This window comes from Peromyscus maniculatus, chromosome 5 (assembly GCF_049852395.1).
Source record: "Peromyscus maniculatus bairdii isolate BWxNUB_F1_BW_parent chromosome 5, HU_Pman_BW_mat_3.1, whole genome shotgun sequence".
Taxonomy (NCBI): domain Eukaryota; kingdom Metazoa; phylum Chordata; class Mammalia; order Rodentia; family Cricetidae; genus Peromyscus; species Peromyscus maniculatus.
Genome location: NC_134856.1, coordinates 24,525,604 through 24,547,051, shown reverse-complemented (window position 1 = coordinate 24,547,051; position 21,448 = coordinate 24,525,604). Strand labels below are relative to the sequence as shown.

General features: G+C 39.2%; 1 protein-coding gene across 4 annotated transcripts in view; it reads left to right on the top strand.

Annotated features, from left to right (window-relative positions):
- The window catches only part of Inpp4b (inositol polyphosphate-4-phosphatase type II B), a 742,657-nt gene that overhangs the window by 385,348 nt on the left and 335,861 nt on the right, over nt 1-21,448 (top strand). For all 4 annotated transcript variants that reach the window (XM_016006370.3, XM_016006364.3, XM_076571928.1 and 1 more), the window contains 2 exons: nt 6,581-6,791; nt 8,780-8,824. In XM_016006370.3, coding sequence (XP_015861856.1) covers nt 6,701-6,791; nt 8,780-8,824 — 136 coding nt within the window. In that variant the 5' untranslated portion in view covers nt 6,581-6,700. The remainder of the gene's footprint in view (nt 1-6,580; nt 6,792-8,779; nt 8,825-21,448) is intronic.

Sequence of the window (21,448 nt, the reverse complement as noted above, 5' to 3'; positions counted from 1 at the left end):
TGAGGTTGTCACTCCTTGATTCCAGATGAAGAGCCTTTAGTGCTCTTCCGTGCTCAGCAGTTAGTTTTGCTAGTGTAGAATGCTGGGCTGACGGGTTTTCTTATTTCAGAACAGTGGAGATGTCAGTCTGCTCTCTTAACACGAAGCCATCGAAGCCATGGTGTTTCTCAACTTGTTATCTTTTGCTTGGACTGCAAAAGATAACAGGGTTTTTCCCTGTGATGGGTTACAGCACTGTGAGTAGGACTGATGCTGTTGTGTGTGTGTGTGTGTGTGTGTGTGTGTGTGTGTGTGAGAGAGAGAGAGAGAGAGAGAGAGAGAGAGAGAGAGAGAGAGAGAGAGAGAGAGAGAGAGAGAGATGCCTGGGGTTTAATGCTGTAAGGGGGTGGGCTAGTCCCTGGCCTGATGTTTTCTGAGCACCTTTAGATAAGAGTTTCAATATCTTTCAGCGGGTTTGGAGGCATCTTCTTCAGAATCACCTCAAATATTTGCTGTTTCCTCTTCTGAGAGGCAGAGTGCCCATGCTTGGTGTCACCAATGTGCTGTCACTGGCCTCTTCTGTGCTCTTTGTGTCTATTTGGGGACATTCTATCAACCTACTGTCTGATTTGGTAGTTTCTAGGTTGTGACAAATCTACAGACAGTCTTCATTGTGTTACTCACTCTATTTTGCATTTTTCAATATTTATTTTATTCGTTTTGCTATTTCCATATTTGGCATCATTCCTCATCTGGTTGGCTGTGTAGAATTTTCTGCTATAGCTTTCAGAACACTCTTTTTCCAATTCTATCTTTGATAGTTTCAGTATCTGTCCACTGCCTGGGTGTAGCTTCTTTAATTATGCTCTTACATTTTCTCTAGAAGAGTTCTCTTGTTTACTCCTCCCCCCATTTCCGTTTCCCTCCATGCTCCTCCCTTCTGGTTCCCCTCCTGCTCACATTCCTTCTCCTCCCCCTTTTCCTTACTCGCTTTCCTCTTCATCCTCATCTGTGTGCTGTGTAGAACAGCAGACCTTGAGCTGAAGAGGGTTCATGGCTGGAGCTGGACATCCCAGTTTTACTTTTAAGCCTTTAATGTGTGTGTTGGGGAACTGGAATCAATCTAGTGAGTAATTCAGCAGGCTTCAGTATTGTTCCTATGGCAACCTTCAGTGCACAGCGAACCAGACATCCTACACAGTCGGAGTAGGCCTGAGTGGCTGGAGACTGCTCTCTGCTCTCAACTTTAGGCTTTTTTGCGGGGAGGGGGGAAATGTTCCCTGTTCACATGTGAACTGTGACATGCTCACAATGTTCACAAGCGGAATGTAGGCAGCTTGCTATATTTGCACTCTGTTTTTCTTGAAGTGGGGCATGAGTCAGGCAGGGCTGCTCTCTGCTGATTTCTTAGAGTCTAGAGCTCAGATAGTAAACTCCTTGACCTGAGGCCACAGTAATAAAGATTTGAAAGTCATTGGTGGTCCTGTCTCAGAGATCCCCACTCTTTTCTTCTTCCCACTCTTTAACTGCAATGGGTCTAGGGTTGTGCCTTCATGGAAACAGGATCTGTCATTTCTGCATTGTAGGGGTGTGGCTAGACTAATGCTAGGTGCTTTCCTGCAGTGATGCCTTCCCCACAAGCATATGTCACAAAGAGGTGCCATCTAGACACCCACTGAGCTTTGCCTTCATAAGCACCCGAGTGTTGGCTAAGACAAAGGACCTATTGATGAGTACAGACAACCCCTTGACTTATGGATCTCAGGAGTATTCTCTACCCTGCTGTTCCCTCTGAGCTATTAGTAGTTAATCAAACATTATGGCCGAGTTCTTACTACAAGCTTGTGGCCTACCATTCTTCTTGTTCTTGGTCCCTTGGAGGCCGCTGTGTTTTTTGTTTGTTTTATTTTTTCCTAGATTCAGGTCAATTGATGGTCTTGAGACTTTTCCCTAATTCATCAGTTGAACGTTTCACTTGTATACATTGTTGGCTTTTCCTTGACTGTTGGGTGGGGCTGTTTAACTTTAGTTCTTTGCAAATGGAAGCTCGAAAGTTCTGTGTCTACTTTCTAGGTATGTTTTTTTGTTTTCTCATTGTTATAGTATTATTTGCTCACAGATAATCTTTATTTTAATGTTTACAAATGCCTTAAGTTTCTATTGCTGTGATTAAACACCATGACCAAAGGCAACTTGAGGGAAAAAGGGTTTACTTCAGCTTGTGTGTCCTGATCACAGCCCATCATGAAGCAATGTCAAGGCAAGAACTCAAAGCAGGAACCTGGAGGAAAAACTAAAGCAAAGGCCATAAAAGAGCGCTGTTTATTGTCTTTGTCTCTCACAGCTTGCTCAGGACCACAAGCACCGTGGTGGCACCAGCCGGGTATGCTTGGCCCTCTGCCATCAATCATTAACCGAGACATTGTCCCACAGACTTGCCAACAGGTCAATCTTATGGAGGCATTTTCTCAATTACGATTTCTTCTTACAAGATGTGTCTAAGTTTGTGTCAAGTTGAAATAAAAAAAAACAACCAAGACTTTGGATTTATTAATCCTTACCTATACGGTCTGAGTTTTTCAAAGTGGATTGAGATTTGATTTCCCTATATTTAATATGAATATGTCTTTTTTTTCTATAGGAACTGAGGTCATTGTGGGGAGCATCCTCAAGTACTTAACATTTTCCTGTGAGACCACTGCCTCATTTTCAGTTCATGCCAGTTCCCCTCCTTATAGCAGACTGTATTTCTTATATTTCCCTTTACTATTTCCTGCATCCCTTTATCAATCAGTTATGCTTACATGTGGCCCTGCTACTTGAGAAAGAACAGTTCATGGAGCAATAACAGCATTCCATTGGCTGCTTCTTTATTCCTGTCTCTAGCTTTCCTCACTACTTCTTAAGCTTTTTTGTCAAGAATTTCTACTTATCTCCCTAAATATCTTATGTTTGATTCTCCAAACCTTTCTTTTCATTTGTCAGTGAACTTACACATTGTATTGACTTAGCCATTAGACAGTGTTTCCAAATATACACATATTATTCTATCTCAACTCATCTCTCTCTCTCTCTCTCTCTCTCTCTCTCTCTCTCTCTCTCTCTCTCTCTCACACACACACACACACACACACACAGACACACAGACACACAGACACACACACATCTATGCTCATGTGTATTCAAGTATGTTCTAAGTGGAGCAACATGCTTAAATATCAAAATTCATCTCCATGACTGAAATGTTGTCTTGTTTATTCTCCAGAAAGTTTATTGGTTTTAAGTATCCTAGGTATCGATAACATTTCTATTTTTCACATTTGCTACTCTAATATCACACCAAATTCTGTCACTAAGACCAATAAGACTGTTTAACAATTTCCTTTGAAAATCATGGCTCCCTTTTCAAAGCAGATATTTCTATGATGGCAAAAATTCTCATTTTATTGTTATGCACTACTAAAATCACCTACAAATAAGCTGATTTCCTCATCATTACCATTGTTCAGACTTCTGGGATAATCTTGACTTTGACCCTTGGTGAACTTTCTACAGTTCAAATATACAGTCAATGTGCCATGGTTTAGTTCTTCTCTTTCTATCTGGTCTTCTGTGTGGGCTTTCCTATTAGCTAGTCACTGAGTGTCTGTACTTTTTGTTTGGAGGCATTCTCATTTCTTAAAAATAGAGAATAAAAAATGAACTATGTCTTCATGTTGAGCTCTAGGACATATTTCATGAACTCTGTGTGAGTAGAGAATGGCAAAGGAATGCACCTGGGGGTGGCTGCCCTAAATTTAGGATAAGAGGCAGGACATCAAAGTGTTTATCCAGTCATGAGCCTCTCCTCCCTTTGGGACTTACAAGTTCTTGAGTGGAGTGAAATTCCCTACCCTTGAATCTGGTCTCACACTCCTCTCTTGTACTCCAATTACAGCTCTATAGAGAGCAGAGCACTGAAGCGGGTACTTACATCACAGAAAGTGAAGAGGAAGTGAGCACACCTCACCTTGTCAACCTCAGTTGTCTTGCCCTTTCCTGTCCTAGAATAACTAACAGGGCTCAGTCCCTGTATTCTATCATTTAATCACAACATGTGTGCCCTTACCATAAATTTTGAATGTAATCACTGTAAGACCTGCTTCTTCTATTCTCTCTTTTATCTTTTGGTAATTTTTATTACAATTTCAGTCTTTCTTAAAAATTTTTAATGTAACCTTTCTTGAAACATTTCTCAAACATGACAAGGCTATGTTAATATAGGACAGTGTGATAGAAGGATGTTATCTGAAACACACCACAATGGCTAAGTACATCATTCTTGTTATCATGTCTGTGCCCACTGTTTACCTTCAGCATTCTGTCTTGACCAGAAGATGCTATTTGATCTGGCTGCCAATAATGAATGACCAGCACCACACTGCAATGTTGAAGACATCTCATATTGCCCCTCCACTGTGGAATGTCTCTGTGTTACTCTATGTGTGGCCAGTCTCTTCCTAAGTAACCATGATGTCTTTTCATGACTTACATGAAAAGACTTACATGTCAGAGTTTTCATTTTAGTGTGTCATGTAAGACATGTATGTCTTACATGACTTACATGTCAGAGTTTTCATTTTAGTGTGTTATGTAAAATATTTAACCATGCTTATCACATGGTTTATGAGAAATACTGTTCAATTAAATGTAACTTGAAATATAGCTACTGATCATTCATCCTCCTCTGAAGAAGCAGGAGAGAACCAACAGCACTTTCCAGCTGTTGTGGTACTCTGCATTTTATTCATTGCTCTGAGTGGACCCAAAGGAGGAAGACCTGAACTGAATAGTCACTCTACTTAAAAACAGACCTTTAAATATATGCGTAATATGCAGAAACCACAGTGTAGATGACCAGCAAACCAGAAAACTTCCAACAGACCCAAAAAAGGAAGCCGAGCACAGCAGTAGATAAACACTGTACTTACCACCTGGAAATTCAGTGGTTTTTCTGGAGCTTTGCTGCTGCTATGTTCCCAGGCATATATCTTGATAGCACGTATCAAATCGTAATTATTTTTAGTGTAACAAAAGAGGTGTAAAAATAGAACCTCATGCTCAGCAGTGGCACTCACTTTCCCTTTGTGAACCCTTTGCACTTGCTGTGTGTGTTATCTGAGTGGATGATACGCTCAAATGGGACCATGGCCACAAGAGCTCAGAGTGCCTTACTTCACTCTGGGCCTTCTCTCCACATCACACACGTGCACACGTGGACCTGCCTTAGCATTTGTTTTATCAATTATTCACATTCACTGTGCTGAGTGGCTATTTTATCAAGGATTTCCATCATCCTTTGTGGGTCTTTCAAAGTTTTTAAATGACTGATCAGGATTAGGGTTGAGTATTTAATTAAAATAGTATAATGAGGTTGACAAGATTCTTATAACCCAAGAGCCACAGAATCTTCAGGTCTTAGGGACACTATGTAATGTGTGTGTTTATCAGAAAAGAATTATTAATGTAAGAGACAGAAAAGAAATTAGAAAGAATTGTCTTAATTCAAAAAATAATTTTGAAATTGATAGTTATGGTCTAATTGATGGCAAACAGTCCTTTATCTTAGAGGATAGTCTCCTGCTTTTATTATTAAGAACCAATATGCATTTATCTGCAGCTATTTCGCAATATTTTCTCAAGATTCAGGTTGTTTTCTGCATGTAAGTTTTGCCCGATGACTCCTAGGAACTGAAGCTGAATCTTACATGAAGCCACTTTGTAAGAACAACAGAATGCAGGACTGTTGATTGTGGGTTTTGAGGTCACATCAGTATTCCAAACCAAACTTGTCGGCTGCTGTCTCATTAAACAGCACTGTGCAGACATTTAAAGATTTTTGCACATTTTAATTTAATCTTTCTTCATCATGTATATCAACATGGTTTTGTAACTATTTAAAGCTATCTACAGCAGGGTATTAAATCTGGGGGGGGGCCCTTTTTTAGTGTTGATTGCCATCAGTTTTCCGTTGCTTTCATTTTCCTTTGAGCTGCAGCTTTTGAGAATTGTTTTCATTCTTCTCACACCATACCCCAATCATTAAATAATTAAACCACTATCATAGAGACGGTAGGAGACTAGAAAATAAAGAGACCAGAAACTCCCCTTTTCAACCTATGAGCCCATTTTGGAAGAAAAGAGCATGCCAAATTATGGTTCTGTGCTCATGACTAATGTTCTGATGGTGGCAGAGAGGGACATAGGGGACACAGAGGGAAATTCCAGTGGAAAGAGTCACAGTGACGGTCACAGTGGCAAAGTGGGCAACTTCCTTGACAGGATGCCCTCAGCTGTGTTCTAGCTCAGAGAGTTAAACTGAGGGGATGACTATAACTTTCTGGACTCAGAAATTCCTCCTATGACTGCAATGATTATCGTGAAAACATTACCTTAGCCTAGAGCCTCCAGTGTACTGTTTGGCTTGATCCTGGAAGTGTAAAAGGGCTTGGCATGGAGGAAAGGTAATCTGTAAGTAGTTGTAGTTTTTATATTAATTCTTAGCTTGGAATTGAGCTCTAAAATGGCTGCAATGTTGAATCTTGATATTTTCTATGTGCAGAATTTCACGGTGAGATATTAGATCATTAGTGTGAAGATACATCGGCGTTAAACCAGAGCCCATTATCTGGTACCATTTGGACAAGACACCGTGGAAAGTAAGTCAGTTGTGAGGTGGATCATGGAAATCAAAGAGGAAGGAACGTCAGAAGAAGGCCAGCATTTTCTTCCTACAGCTCAGGCTAATGATCCTGAGGACATTCAGTTCACAAGTAAGTATATGTGTCCTAACTCCTGTAGGTCTCTGAAGAAGCCAAACTGGGTTACCCAGACAAATATCGCTGTGTATTCACAGAAAACTGGATTTCACCAAACTGCATGAGATTACCCAGTTGTTTCCCCATTTCTCTCTGTGCTTTGAGCTGTGAGTGAGTGCATGACAACATTCTTCTCATCTTTTATCTTGGATCACACAGTTGATAGATAGGTCAACGTGAACCAGCATCAAATGATCAAGTTTTCAAATATGTATTAAAACACTGATAAATACATTTTATGGACCCTTTCCAGATGCTGATCATATTTAAGAACAGCTTCTACTTGGTATTTATTTATTCCTATAGAGAATCAATATTTTGGAAGTTAAACATTGTTAAGACCAAACAGTATGTAAGGTGAACACATTAGTGAAAAATATCACACAATGTTTGCCTTGCTACTCTCCCAGACAACATTAATTCACGTAACAGAGAACACCTAATTTGTCCAAGATTTAAATCTGACCATTGGAATCAATTTTTGTGCTACTCATGTAATTAAGAAATTTAAAAGAATACTATGTTTTCTCTCATGCTTAAAATTCTAGGTTTTCAATTTGTTCTTTAGTTTCCTTCCTGCATCCTTTTCTTTCAGAATGGTCGTTTTACTCAAAAATATTTTTTAGCACTAGCAAATATATGCCTAGCCTCATTAAATTTATATCTTAAAAATCATCTTTAGAAAATGATATTGGTTGGATGCATTGCCAATAAATTTGGTTGCCAAAGCTTAGAGAGGAGTTAATTATTAGTATCCAAAACATAAACATAAACAAAACTGGATTATTTTACAATAACATACCTAATGATTCTAACATCTATTAGGCAGTCTAACATTATTAATTGAAGCATTTTAAATGTCAGCAGGAGAAAAAATAAATGATTATTGTGCTAAAAAAAGAAATTGCTAACTGTGAATAAAAAGGCATTGTATTTTATTCAAAAGGGTGTTTTTAAAAATAGGTTATTGACCAAATGCCAGTGAATTTAAATAGTCTCTGCAGAATACACTAACAAGGGCAGGAGCTTTACATTTATTGCCAAGTGATATAATTTTCTATATGTTTTACTTTGGTTTCTTTGACTACTTATGAGTTGTAACAAATGAAATTCACACCCTTGGCCACACTTGTTTAGGACTCTAATATAGACTATGTCTGGTCTTCAGCACCCACCTCTCACAAGGGACTTTGTTGACTATGATCTTCAGCATCCACCTCTCACAAGGGACTCTGTTGACTATGATCTTCAACATCCACCTCCCACAAGGGACTGCTGTTGACTATGATCTTCAACATCCACCTCCCCCAAGGGACTGCTGTTGACTATGATCTTCAACATCCACCTCCCACAATGCATTCCTGCATCCTGATCATCTTCCTCCCTCATTATGAGACTCTCTTCCCCACTCCCACTTCATCTTTTATCATTTCATATGCTGTCTTCTTTTGGAAATATCACAGACAAAAGGAGTAAAGGTGTTGAGCACAATTTTGTTGAAATAATAAATAAGCAAAATAAGCAGCTCTGTGTCCTTGCCTACTAGAACTCACTGGGGCTCTGCCCATTGTTAATGATTCCATATTTACAAGTCAGAGAGCTTGAATGAAACCCACTTAAGAGAGTCCTGTGATGAGGTGGTTCTTTGTAAAACTGCCACTTACCTGCAGACTTCCGAAATAAATAGACACAGTTGACAAACATTATTTTATATTTGTCCTTTGGGGATTTCTCTATGGCCATGAAGTATTTCTATTTCCATTGACTTTACAAAAACACTGTGCCTTCATCTGAGAATTCATAATGGTTCAGCCTGATTATCTACCTTTATTCATTCTGCCAAAAATGTATGTAAATATCTTCTCAGGTGAAACAGTACATATGTTGTTATAATATTGATAACAAATACTTTTAAAACCTAAACTTATCCCTACTATTTATAGGCATCCAGAAGATCCCCAATGAGCCACAGTTGGAATTCATCCTAGGTAAGGAATCCTACCTTATTTATAGCAACTAGTAGAATTGGAATTTGTGCAGAAGTTTGCAAATTATGGATGTATTATGTGCATTATTACATCTTACTTTTATAAACATTGTTCTATTAAAAACTCTTCTCATAACATAGGAATTATTTTTTTCCAATTTGTATTAATAAACAAAAATCTGGTTTGCATATAGAATCCATTAGGTGCCACACTAGCTTACATTTTGTTTTAAACTAAGCTTTTTAGATTTAAATGTGCACATATTCAAATTGACATCCAGAGATGAGATATATTTTATATGTCAATAAAGATATATTCTGAAGTTTGGGGGACAGATTTAAAAATATAGATATATTGAACTGAGTCTTAGTGATATGAAGTCTTAATTTTTGGCACAGATGCTTCCATTGATAATGTAGCAAAATTGTGCCCTTTCTTCAACCCATTTTGAAGTATAACTTACTGAGAAAATAATTGTATACAATTAGTATTTTGAGCATCCTGTTTTGTTGCATCTTGCTAAAAGGGTATGGTAACTCAGCGCTCTGGATTGGAATTTCCTAGGTATTGAGAAACAGGCAAAGTTGTGAAAAACTGCAAGAAATATTCATGGCAAAACTGATAAAGCTGTACTTCCTTGCTTGAATTTTGACATGGTTTGGGGCATAGAAAGAAGTTGTTTTGTGAAAGTAAGCTGAGATGCAAAAAGAGATGCAGACATCTTTGTCACACTGATGAGAACCCGGTGCTTCTGGAGTACCTGTCTATCTTCCAGTGGAAACTAATTTGAAAGAAAACAAACCCCCTTTTTTAAGCTTTCCAAAGAGAGAAGAGTGGTTAGAGCAATGTGCCACATTTCAAAGTACGAACACAGTCCTCTCTTATCACGTGCAGGAGAAAGAGGGATCTGAAGGAGACAGCCCTGGGATTGAAGGGAGACGGAGACTAGTTTGCAAGAGAGAGTTTATATGAACAGATATCTACTTTTTATTTCAGTTAAAATGAGTGGTTTTTATCAAAGCCAGCTGTGCTATTTAGTATAAAAGCCCAGTCCAGTAGCAAATCTGTCAAGTTCAGTGGCAGCTCTGTTGTCTCTATTTTGGATTTTGAAACATCAGTGGAAGAGAATCACATCACTAAAATTCATTCATGATAATGTCCTTAATCCAATTTAAGTAATGTCCATTCTCTTTTTCCTTATACTTACTGAAAACACAGTAAAATTGCTTAAGGTGGATAATTTTATGTTATCAAATACCACAATATGCTTAATAACAGAACACACATTTACCAAAGACAGTCAGTCTAGAGGGAATTGGAGATTTAGAAGATGTATGTTACAATCTGTCAGCTTCATGGCATGTGAAGATTCCTAACTTTCCCATTTCTTACGGAACTTTCTCTGTCTCATCAAGGACATCATCAATAAACTGTTGCCTGTAGGTTTCAGTGTATTATTCTGTTAATTTCCTGCCTTGGAAATGTTTTTAATTCCAAAACTTCTTTGGCTTTAAATATTATATTGTTAACTATTTATTGTCATAATGAATAAGAGGAAAAATAATTTTATAAGACATTTATTACTATTTAAGGAGATACATAGTTACTTGAACAAAATAAATAAAGAACAAATTCTAGAAAAAAAAAAGTAGAACAAAAGAGGAGCCCTTTTCTCCTATTCAAATACTTTGATGTTTGATTCACTACCCTTTTCCAAAATATTAAAATAACTTGGAAATTTCAATGTCTTTGCTTTATACACTGGAGAAATAGTCACACTTAATATTTATACAAGTGATTTATTACTTTGAATACATTATTTTACGTGAGTACTTGTTTCTCGGTGATCTCTGTGAAGATCATTTTCTCTTGCTGGAATTTCTCTGTTCCATCTTTATTCAAGTAAATGAGGTAGGAGATGCTTAGTCAATTGAGCAAGCTAATTGGCTAAAGACATCTAGATAGAACTAGATAGGCATGCTCAGAGAAAGCACTCTGTCCACTGCTAACCACATTTCTAATGAGTGACTACAGCTAAATGAAGTAATTTACTCTTACAGCTTGGAGTCTGAATCCACATTTGTTTCCTTGTCTTCCCGCATGTACAGCAGTTCTTTATTTTTCACAAGGAAAGAACTAATTAAAAATCCCAGAGAATGTTGATTTTGTTTACAGTTTAATAAGATTGTTTTTGTTTAAGCAGTGACTCAAGGCTTCACCCTCTAAAATAAGAACCTAGATATTGGCATTGGATACAATTCAATTTAATGAGAAGATAAGTCTATCAAAATTAATCATAAAATCTTTGGTTCAACAACGTGCACACTGAAAATTTCACTGGAATTTAGAAATGTGGGTTTCCGGTTGTTCAGATTGGGGGAGGGTTGTTTTTAATTTGTTGGTGGGAAGCTGTTTACTTTTGTTTTGTTTTGTTTTGAGAATGAGTTTTGCTTGGTCACTCAGGCTGGCCTCAATCTTGCAGCCAGATACTGGGGTTACAGGTGTGTCCCACTGGGCCCTGCTTTCAGATTGTGTTCGGAATGTAGGACACAGGCTCTGTAGATCTATTCCTAACACTATGAAGACACATCTATTCAAAAACTTGAATTAATATTTGCTGTTACACCATTCCTCAGGATAGGCTTAGTCTAGTGAAGGAAGGAAGAAGGAAAAAAAAGAAAAAGAAGAAGAAACAAACACTCCAGATGTGTGCTGTCAGAAACTTTCAGACATCTCATGTAATTCCATTTAGCCTTCACAGTAAGCACATGTGGGTGGATAGAATGATCAACTGTGTCTGTGAGGGGAAGACAGAAAGGTTTGGAGGCCCCACCAAGATTATAGAACCATAAATCACTGCAAAGAAATATGATAAGAACTGCTATCTTCAGGAAGGAAGGGAGGCCCACAGAACTGAGGGAAACAAACAAGAAGGTTGGAAGAGTCTTCCTTTTTGGACATAATAGGTTCAGCAACATCAATTTTAAGCAAAGCTAACAGGGACATTTCTTAAATTTGGGGCACATGTTCCTGAAATTGTTACGGAAATATAGAGAAGACCGACAGCGGAAAAGGTGTAACTGACATGTTTAGAAACTGTTTAATTTTGTTCCCAAGTATGCTTAAAATGTTGATTGCCACTTATCTCTACTATCTCAAGTCAATAAATTGCTCATTAAAACTTTGTTTTTATTTCTGGACATGGTGTTATATGCCTTCAACCTAAGCACAGGAGGAAGAGACAGGCAGATCTCTATGAGCTTGAAGCCAGACTGGTCTATAGAGTGAGTTCCTGGCCAGCCAAGGCTACATAGTGAGACTCTGTTTAAAGAAAAGTAGGTAGCAGGTGGGGAGATGATTCAGGGGTTAAATGCACTTGCTGCTCTAGCAAAAGACCTGGGATTCAGTTCCAAGCAACTACGTGGCAGCTAATAACCCCTATAGTTCCAGTTCCAGAGTATCAGTTACCATCTTCTGTCCTTTATTGGCACTAAATGAACATAGTGTATAAATCTATACACAGACAATATGCCCATATACATAAAAATAAAAGTAAATAAAATTTTAAAAAGTACATTTTTATTTCTTATGTAGATAATGTATATTATAATTTAAATTAATAAGTAGCACTTCTTGGAAATGCATAGAAGAGAATGGCATATATATATATATATATATATATATATATATATATATATATATATTTTTTTTTTTTTCACGTGACCTTGGAGTTCTTTGTTTGGCACTATAAAGTCATGTCGGTGAAGCTAATTTACCTCAAAGTTGGGTTTTCAATGGCAGCCAATTAGACAGAAACAAGACACAGAAAGTGATATGCCCATAGCAGAAAGCTTTTGTTATGATAGGGTGAAGATATGGAACCTGAATGAGTTCTCCGAGAAGAGTGGGCCACATATCTGTGCACTGTGCTAGTCACTGCTAGCTCAGAAATGAAGCAATCCCAGTTAATGGCAAGTCTTATGCAGACAGAAAACCTGAGCAGCTGGAAAGAGCCTATATGAAGGAAGGCAGTTTACTTGGGGAAGAGGAACTTTCTTATACATATAATTCCAAAGAAGCCTCTAAGAATCCAAAGGAACATGTCCAAAGTATAGATGTATATTTGGAAATTGTCATACTGAACTGAAGACCTAGGTGACTTCACACAAAGCGGGTGATAGAATGGTAGATGTTGGAGCAGCCGGTCATATGGTTCTTATGATGAGATAATGAGTACTAATTGGCTCTAAATAGGTTACTCATTTGAACAGACACGAAACCAAGTGACATGCTGATGTAGTTCTGAGGTAAAAAGTAGCACAGGGGATTGATAGCTAGTGAAGGACCATTGGCTAGGACACTGGAATACCCAAGTAGTATAGAATAGTTGGTGGCTTGAGTATGTTGATACAGCAAGGCCCTACTCCTGGGTCTCTTTCGTTCCTGACTTGTTTTTTTAATTTAGTTTTATTTTATTAACTTTTTTCATTTATTTTACACACTAAACACAGTTTCCCATCCCTCCTCTCCTCCTGTTCCCTCCCCACAACTCTCATGTATCCTCCTCCCCATCCACTCCTCCTCCATCTCCATTCAGAAAGGGGCAGGCCTTCCATGGCCTTGAGCAAGTATGGCACATCAATTGAGGCAGGACTGAGCTCCTCCCCATACATCAAAGCAGGGTGAGGTAATCCAGCATGGGGAACAGGTTCCCAAAAGCCAGCTAAGCACCAGGGACAGGTCCTGATCTCACTGCTAGAAACCTTGCAAACAGACCAAGCTACACAACTGTCACACACATGTAGAGGGCCTAGGCTGGTCCCATGCAGGCTCCCTCGCTGTCAGTCTGAAGTCCATGTGCTCCTATGAGCTCAGGTCAGCTGTCTCTCTGAGTTCCTCCTTCATGACCTCGACCCCACCCTCCTCACCCCCACCCCTGGCTTGTACAATCCTTCCTCCTTTTCTTCAGGAGGACTTTCCAAACTCGCCCCAGTGCTTGGCTGTGAATCTCTGCATCTGCTTCCATCAGTTACTGGATAAAGGTTCTCTGATGACAATTAGAGTAGTCACCAATCTAATTACAGTATATGGCAAGTTCGGGCACCTTCTCCACGATTGCTAGGAGTCTTAACTGGGGTCATCCTTGTGGATTCCTGGGAGTTTCCCTGGCACCAGGTTTCTCCTTAACCCCAAAATGTCCCCCATCAAGATATCTCTTTCCTTACTCTCCCCCTCTGTCCCACACCCAACTGGTTCCCTCAAGTTTGCACTCCCACCAACAGTGGAGGAGTGTTCCCCTTACGCCACATCCTCTCCAACATAAGTTGTCATCAGTGTTTTTGATCTTAGCCATTCTGACAGGTGTCAGATGGTATGTCAAAGTTGTTTTGATTTGCATTTCCCTGATGACTAAGGGTGTTGAACAATTCTTTGAGTGTGTTTTGGCTATTTGAGATTCTTCTGTTGAGAATTCTCTGTTTAGATCTGTACCCTATTTTTAATTGGATCATTTGGTATTTTGATGTCTAGTTTCTTGATTCTTTTTATATTTTGGAGATCAGCTCTTGGTCAAATATGGGGTTGGTGAAGATCTTTTCCCATCCTGTAGGCTGCCATTTTGTCTTATTGACAGTGTCCTTTGCCTTACAGAAGCTTTTCAATTTCAGGAGGTTCCATTTATTATTTCTCTCGGTGTCTGTGCTACTGGTATTATATTTAGGAAGTGGTCTCCTGTGCCAATGCATTCAAGGCTACTTCCTACTTTCCCTTCTAACAGTTTCAGTGTATCTGGATTTATGTTGAGGTCTTTAATCACTTGGACTTGAGTTTTATGCAGGGAGATAGATATGGATCTATTTACATTCTTCTACATGTAGACATCCAGTTATGCCAGCACCATTTGTGGAAGATGCTTTCTTTTTTCCATTGTATAATTTTGGCTTCTTTGTCAAAAACCAGGTGTTCACAGGTGTGTGGGTTAATGTCAGGGTCTTTGATTCGATTCCATTAAACCCCATGTTTGTTTTTATGCCATTATTAAGCTGTTTTTATTACTATAGCTCTGCAGTAGAGTTTGAAGTCAGGGATGATGATGCCTCTGGAAGTTTCTTTGTTGTACAGGATTGTTTTGGATATCCTGGGTTTTTTTTTCCATATGAAGTTGATTATTGTTCTTTTGAGGTCTGTGAAGAATTGTGTTGGGATTTTGATGGAGGCATTGAATCTGTAGATTGCTTTTGGTAAAACTGCCATTTTTACTGTGTTGATCCTTCCTATTCATGAGCATGGAAGATCTTTCCATTAGACAAGGTTTACATAATAAATTAACTGCCATCCTCCTGCTAATAATTACAGTATACTCTGCCACATGTAAAATGATATGTTCCTCCATAAATGACAGATCCATTGTGCCAAGCCACAAGAGATGGCACGGTCAATTACTTTAGCTTTAGCTTAGCTGTATACAAACAGGTATACATCATCCAAATTGGACAGATGCTATTATAAAGAATAGAATCTTAGTGAATGTGGGTTTTTGTTGTTGTTATTCACAATTCACAGATTCATTCTTTTCCTTTTTAATTTGTTTGTATGCATGTGCACATTTGTTGGTATGGGTACCATGCACATGCCACAGTACACATGTCAGAAGACAACTAACATAAATTACCTGTACCCACTAAGCCATCTTGCTGGCACAGATTCATTATTTTAATTTTCACAAAACATGAAGAGTTTGTCTATCATCATTCTTATTTTACAGGTAAGAAAAATTTGACATGAATAGATGATATAATAAAGAATCCAGTGTTTGAACTCAGGAACCAGAACTGCACTCTTATATTGTGTTTACTCAATAGGCAAAGACTATTGGCTTCACAAAGGTGAACTTTCCAAAGATGTTATAGGAGACCATGCAGCCATGGTCCAAGTTGAATTTGTGTAGTTCTGAAGCTCTGCATTTAACCATCAGACTGCATCCTCACTGTCCAGTTCCTGCTCACTAGGAATTTCCAGTGATGGGGCAGACAGAACTGTACCATGCTAGGCACACTACATTATAAACATGCAATGACACACTCCAATGACTGTGGGCATGCTGAGGAAGCAGTGATTAACTCTGGCATCAGAAGAGTATCTCAGAGGAACTGGCATTGAATCTGGGTCTTGAACGATGAGCAATACCTCCTTTGGTTTAGAAGGAACACATAATGTAACTGACAGAGTAGTAAGCTGCAGAAAACATAAAATCCCAGAGCTCCCTTTCCATTGTGTGACAGTTAGTGCCAGTTTTTACTCTTTCTTACAATCCCACTCTGAAATAGGAAAGAACCAGAAATCCTCTTGTGACTTTTACTATTATTACATTAAATATTTGTTTTGAATTTTAAATAATCAGTTTTTAAACATTGTTAAACTGTTAGTAAATTGTGTTAAGTTACCATCACCACATGAGTCCTTTTGACATTAGTACTGTGATAGATGACACTCAAGAGGCTCTGGCCTCTCTGAGATGGACAGAGAGGACCCTCAATGAACCATGTCCAGATAACTGACGACTGCTTTAGAGATGCATATGTGAAAATTTTCCTAGGTAGTCTTTGAACTATGTGAGTTTGCTAACAGTGATTAATTAGTGATGCAAGGAAAGAGATATTTTTCTAGGCAACCATTTACTAAGGACACAATAGCAAAAATAAAGATGATCAATTTGCTAATGGGCTTAGCTCAGGCTAAACCTAAACTTGAGCCAGGAATTCAGTAGTTCACCTTAGTAGCTCACCTAAGAGTTAGGGATGTGTCGCTAACTTGCTAGCTTTGGAATCCCATCTTAGTTATTAGTTACCCAGCTACACGGTCATGGAATAACTGTGCTGTATCTCTGAATGTCATGGAATAAATGAGAAGAGTATTTGTATCTACCACAGAAGGTTCCTGTGAAGAACAACTTAGTTAGTACATGTAAACCACATAAACTAGCATGTGACATAGTGTAAGATTGGCTTTTTATTGTTAGGAATAATACCTTGGGTGGATCTACCCATCGCAGTCACTGCTTCCCTGGGCAGGCCATCTGGGTCCTGTAATGTTTGTGTGTAATGATTACTACCACTTCCTGATGTCTTCTAAAAGCTGAGTAGTTTATATGCTTTCTTCCTGTGGCTGTAATGGACTCCAAAGGTGCTTCTCCATATTCACATTTCACAGACAAGTCCAGCCCTTTGTACAACGGTGTTGAGTGAGAATATGAAGGCATCTAGATTCTTAACTACAAAGGCCATGTTCTCTGTGGTTGATTATTAAAAGTACAAGAATGGCAGAGAGAAGAGCAATAAAAGGTCATCTAAGACCAGCATAATTGTTTTTGCATTGCTGAAATAATTAGAGATTTAATTGAAGAAGAGAAAATGAACCAATTAGATTATTTTAACAGGTCTGTTTTGTGGCAGTGACTCCCAGCACCCAAGATTTAGTGCATTCTGCACTCAGATCCTTGCTTTTCTCTTTAATGCTGGTCTAAGTGCCAGCACGGCACTGTCTGTGGCCGTTGAGACTCATGACATCAGTCACCAAGCCAGAAGTATGCGAGAGCCATTTTTCCTTCCTGTTTCTCCTTGCCACGCCTGTCTCCTTTCAATGCAGCTCAGTTGCTATGGTACAAGTGTATTTTCCCCATGCCATTTCCTTCTGTGCAACATATTGCAGGTCATTTAATGAAAGTGGTGTCTTTCACATATTTACACCTTGGCTTTAAATGGATGGTTACTCATGGACTAAACAAAGTGTGGGGTGCTTCATTTTTCCCTAAATGTTCTCTTACTGCCATGATTATTTGTGTCTTTTATTCATGACCACCATTCCTCATCCACTCTACTTCCCTCTCTGTGCGTTTTACCTCATTACTCTCTTCCTTGAATTGTCTGATTGCTGAGAGCTCTGGTCATTGGAACAGGCTGCTTTTGAAGTATTCATTGATACTTATGAGCAAGTGAGGAATCAGATCTATGTCAAGGCTTTGTTCATTGGGTGTTGCGGCATCCTGTTAAAGTTAAAGCCACTGAGGCTGTGGGGTATGGAATCCCTTAATGTTGTGTGTGTGGTTAGATATTGTCAGTCAACCTTCTTGTTGGGTAACTAAGTGTATCTCAGACCAACGGGGAATCACACTATGGAGAAAAGAGACCAAGTGGAGAGTGAAAGAGAAGATTAAGAAAAAATTCTTTTCAAAAAAAAAAAAAAAAAAAAAAAAAAAAAAAAAAAAAGTCTTTCCCAAAATGCTTCTGACTGGAGCGTTACCTTTTGCAATTGCAAGCAGACAGCACTGTTCTCTTTTCTATTGGAAGAAGTTGGATCTTCGGAGTCTGAGCAACAAGCCTGCAGTCATTATCTGGAAGGGAGGAGCCTGAAGCTTCTGGAGTCCTCCCCTCTTCTGTTCCTGTCCCTGTCCCTCTCTACTTTACCCACTGGTCACTACACAGACTGCTCTGAATCGGGGCAGAAATCACGTTCAGCAATGCATTCCCAAGTCCAAGTGTATTCAAATTCAGAATGTCAGTTTTGTTTTAAAATATGTAAATATCCATATCAATGTAAAGACCCTTGGCTTTAAAGTAACATTTAAGGGGCTTTCTGAAATTTGCCGTCCTTGCCTTCATGTGGCCAGAGCTTTCTACTCAGTTCTACTGGATTTGTCTTTATTTGTCTAAGTTTTTTTTAAAGCTTAGGACAGCTAAAACTCAACTTCTTGATCTGTATTCCTGTCCCCAAAATATTTTATACCTGTGTCAGTAAAATACACCACCATCCACTCAATTACTGAAATCCCAAACTCTATCTCCATTGGGACCTCTCCTTTATCACCTGCCGTCAGAGCTGCCGTCTACTTTTGCACACGTTGTGTTGAACAAGTGCTGTGAATTGAAGCACTGATGTTGCTCCCCACCACTGCCCAATAATTCGAAGCCCTGGGGGCCATCATCTGGACCACTTAAGGAAGTCCTCAGGTGTCAGTATGGCTTTCAGTCTCTGCACTTCTCTCCTGACACAGTAGTCAGAGGTATCTAAGGTGATTCCCCTGTTCCCCAACTCATGGTACCTAGCCTCACAGACTACATAGCAACTCACTGAATTTTGCCTAGATCTTAGGGAAGTATGCTATTCACACCTTGTGATCCAATCTACCCTGTCCTTCTGACCCTCACGTGGGCTGAGCATTGCCTGCATATGAGCATGTTGACTCCTAGATCACAGCCAACTGTCTGGTCATTCTAGAAGCTTGTCCTGGCAATGTCCTCCAGCTCTCTCAATTTTATTTTCCTGTTTACAATGCTTGAAACTATACGACACTCCCACCTAGACCCCCATAGAACACCTCTCCAGCATTCAGCAAGCTTCCTTGGGCTGGGTGTGTACATGAATTCCATGCAGTGCATTGATGTCTTTACAGGTGCTTCTGACAGTGTTTCATACTGGCTGCAAGAGTATTGTTTGAAAAATTAAGTTCGGAGACCATAATGTATACAACTCATTTTTCATTCATATCTCATGCTTTCCATGTTCTCTTCAGAAAACTAGAGTCTTGGGGGCTTTAGGGTTCTTCTAGAAAGAGCTGATATAAAGAATTATGGGGTGTGATTAATGGATTCTATAACCAGGCTGTATCTGACTGTCAAGATTTGAATCATATGTGTGCCCAATTTGATGCTCAAAATTTCTCACAAGATAACTTTGAAAACCCTTGTGTTGATGACACTGGGAAGCAAGTAGTCCAGGCTGAGATGTTCTTAAGAATAGACACTTACAGGTGGCAGCAAGAAGAATCACAGGCAACTAAGATAACAAGAATAGAGTGCTCAGAAGATTGGAGATGGCATTTGAGACTGCAGCATGCCACACAGGGAGGCAGAGCTAGACTGCATTGGAGAGCAGTTGGCTGGGCTGCCAGCTCCAGACCTTTGGGTCCTGACTCTGCCCCTGGCTACCTGCATGACCGTGAAAACTTCGTTTCCACTGTGTTGCTTTTCAGATTGAACAAGACAGTTTCCTAAAGTAATAAGAATGCTGCTAGGTGTGTGCGGTTCACTTGGTGGCAGTCTAATCGGTATTTGTGTTAATCCTTCACCATCTCTGCCATTCCAATCCTTATCTGTACATTGTGGATGACAGCTCTTATTACCCACAATGTTTGACCTAAGTTTATGAATGTAAGACGTGTGCCATTAATGTTATTAGGAACTTCATAAATCATTTGCCCACATATTCTATGTAATTGGATCTTTATAAGCATCCAGTGAGAAGGAATAGAATTATCCATATTTTCAGATAAAGAGGAGGGGTATCTTTAACAAAATTAAAGACATATAGAGTCAGAATCTATGACCTTGAACTTTTTTCTTTTGACTATTTAGAATATAGACAGAATGAAAAAATATTCCCCCAAACCAAAATGGAAGATGCCTTCTCTTGGTTCTCATTTACTTTAGACAGGGTCTTGGTACATAGCTCAGGCTAGTCTCGAACTCACAATCTTCTTGCTATTGCTTCCAGAGCACTAGGATTGCAGACTGCGGGCATGTGCCAGCTTGCCTGTTTCAACCCCTTCTTATTTCGCTTAAGCTCCTGCTTATCCTGGAGGAGTCAAGACGTTCTTTCGAAGTTAATGTAATGGTTTGGACCACTTTGTTAGAAAATGTTCTGTGTCCCTGGCTTCTAAGCAGTCTGCCATCAGATAGCTGCTCTGCTGGGCTGTGGGTCTGAACTATCCTCCCAGAAGACCCAAAACACTCAGGAAAAATAAACCCTTTGGTGTCTGCAAATGTTCCCACTTCATTGACTGATCTTCGTCTTCCCCCTAGACTGTTGAAGCAGGAGGGTTGTTTCAACCATCACATACTTTCTGCCCCCAACTTGCCCATATTGCTTTCTCACCTCCACATCTAGCTATTTGCTACACCATGGACCGGAAGTCAGTAGGAGCTTGAACTGACCTGGATGAGTCTTCTAGTTCCTGGGAGTCAACATCCTACCTCAGAGGGCTTAGTATCCTCCAAGTCCTAGTATTCAACACTTGTACTGAGAATTTCTTTTGTTAGCACAAAGTCCACATGTGCTTGAAGACTTGCGCAAAATCAGGATCACCTTCAAGAGATTTAGTTTGTTCAACAAAGAAAGGTCGAAACAAGGACACTTAAAATGAGATTAATTACCCCCTAGAAACATCTAGTCTTCCTGTTCCTTTCTACCCTTAGTTCCTAATCTACATTTTGCATGTTTATTTTAGTTTTTGTTTCAATTTTGCTTATAAAATATTTGTCAATAGACTGAAAACAATTTATCAGTTACACACACACACACACACACACACACACACACACACACACAAACACACATGAGTTTCTTGGTTTTGTTTTGTTTGAGACAATGCCTCACACAGTGATTGCTGGCTTAGAACTAGCTATAGATTGGGGATGACCCCAAACTCATGATCTTCCTGCCTCTGCCTCTACTCACTGGGATTACAAGCATACATCACCATTCCCAGATATTAAAACTATTGATTTCACGCATAAGTATTGAACCCAATATATTCACAGGAAAAAATTACTTTAATTTAAGCACCACTCT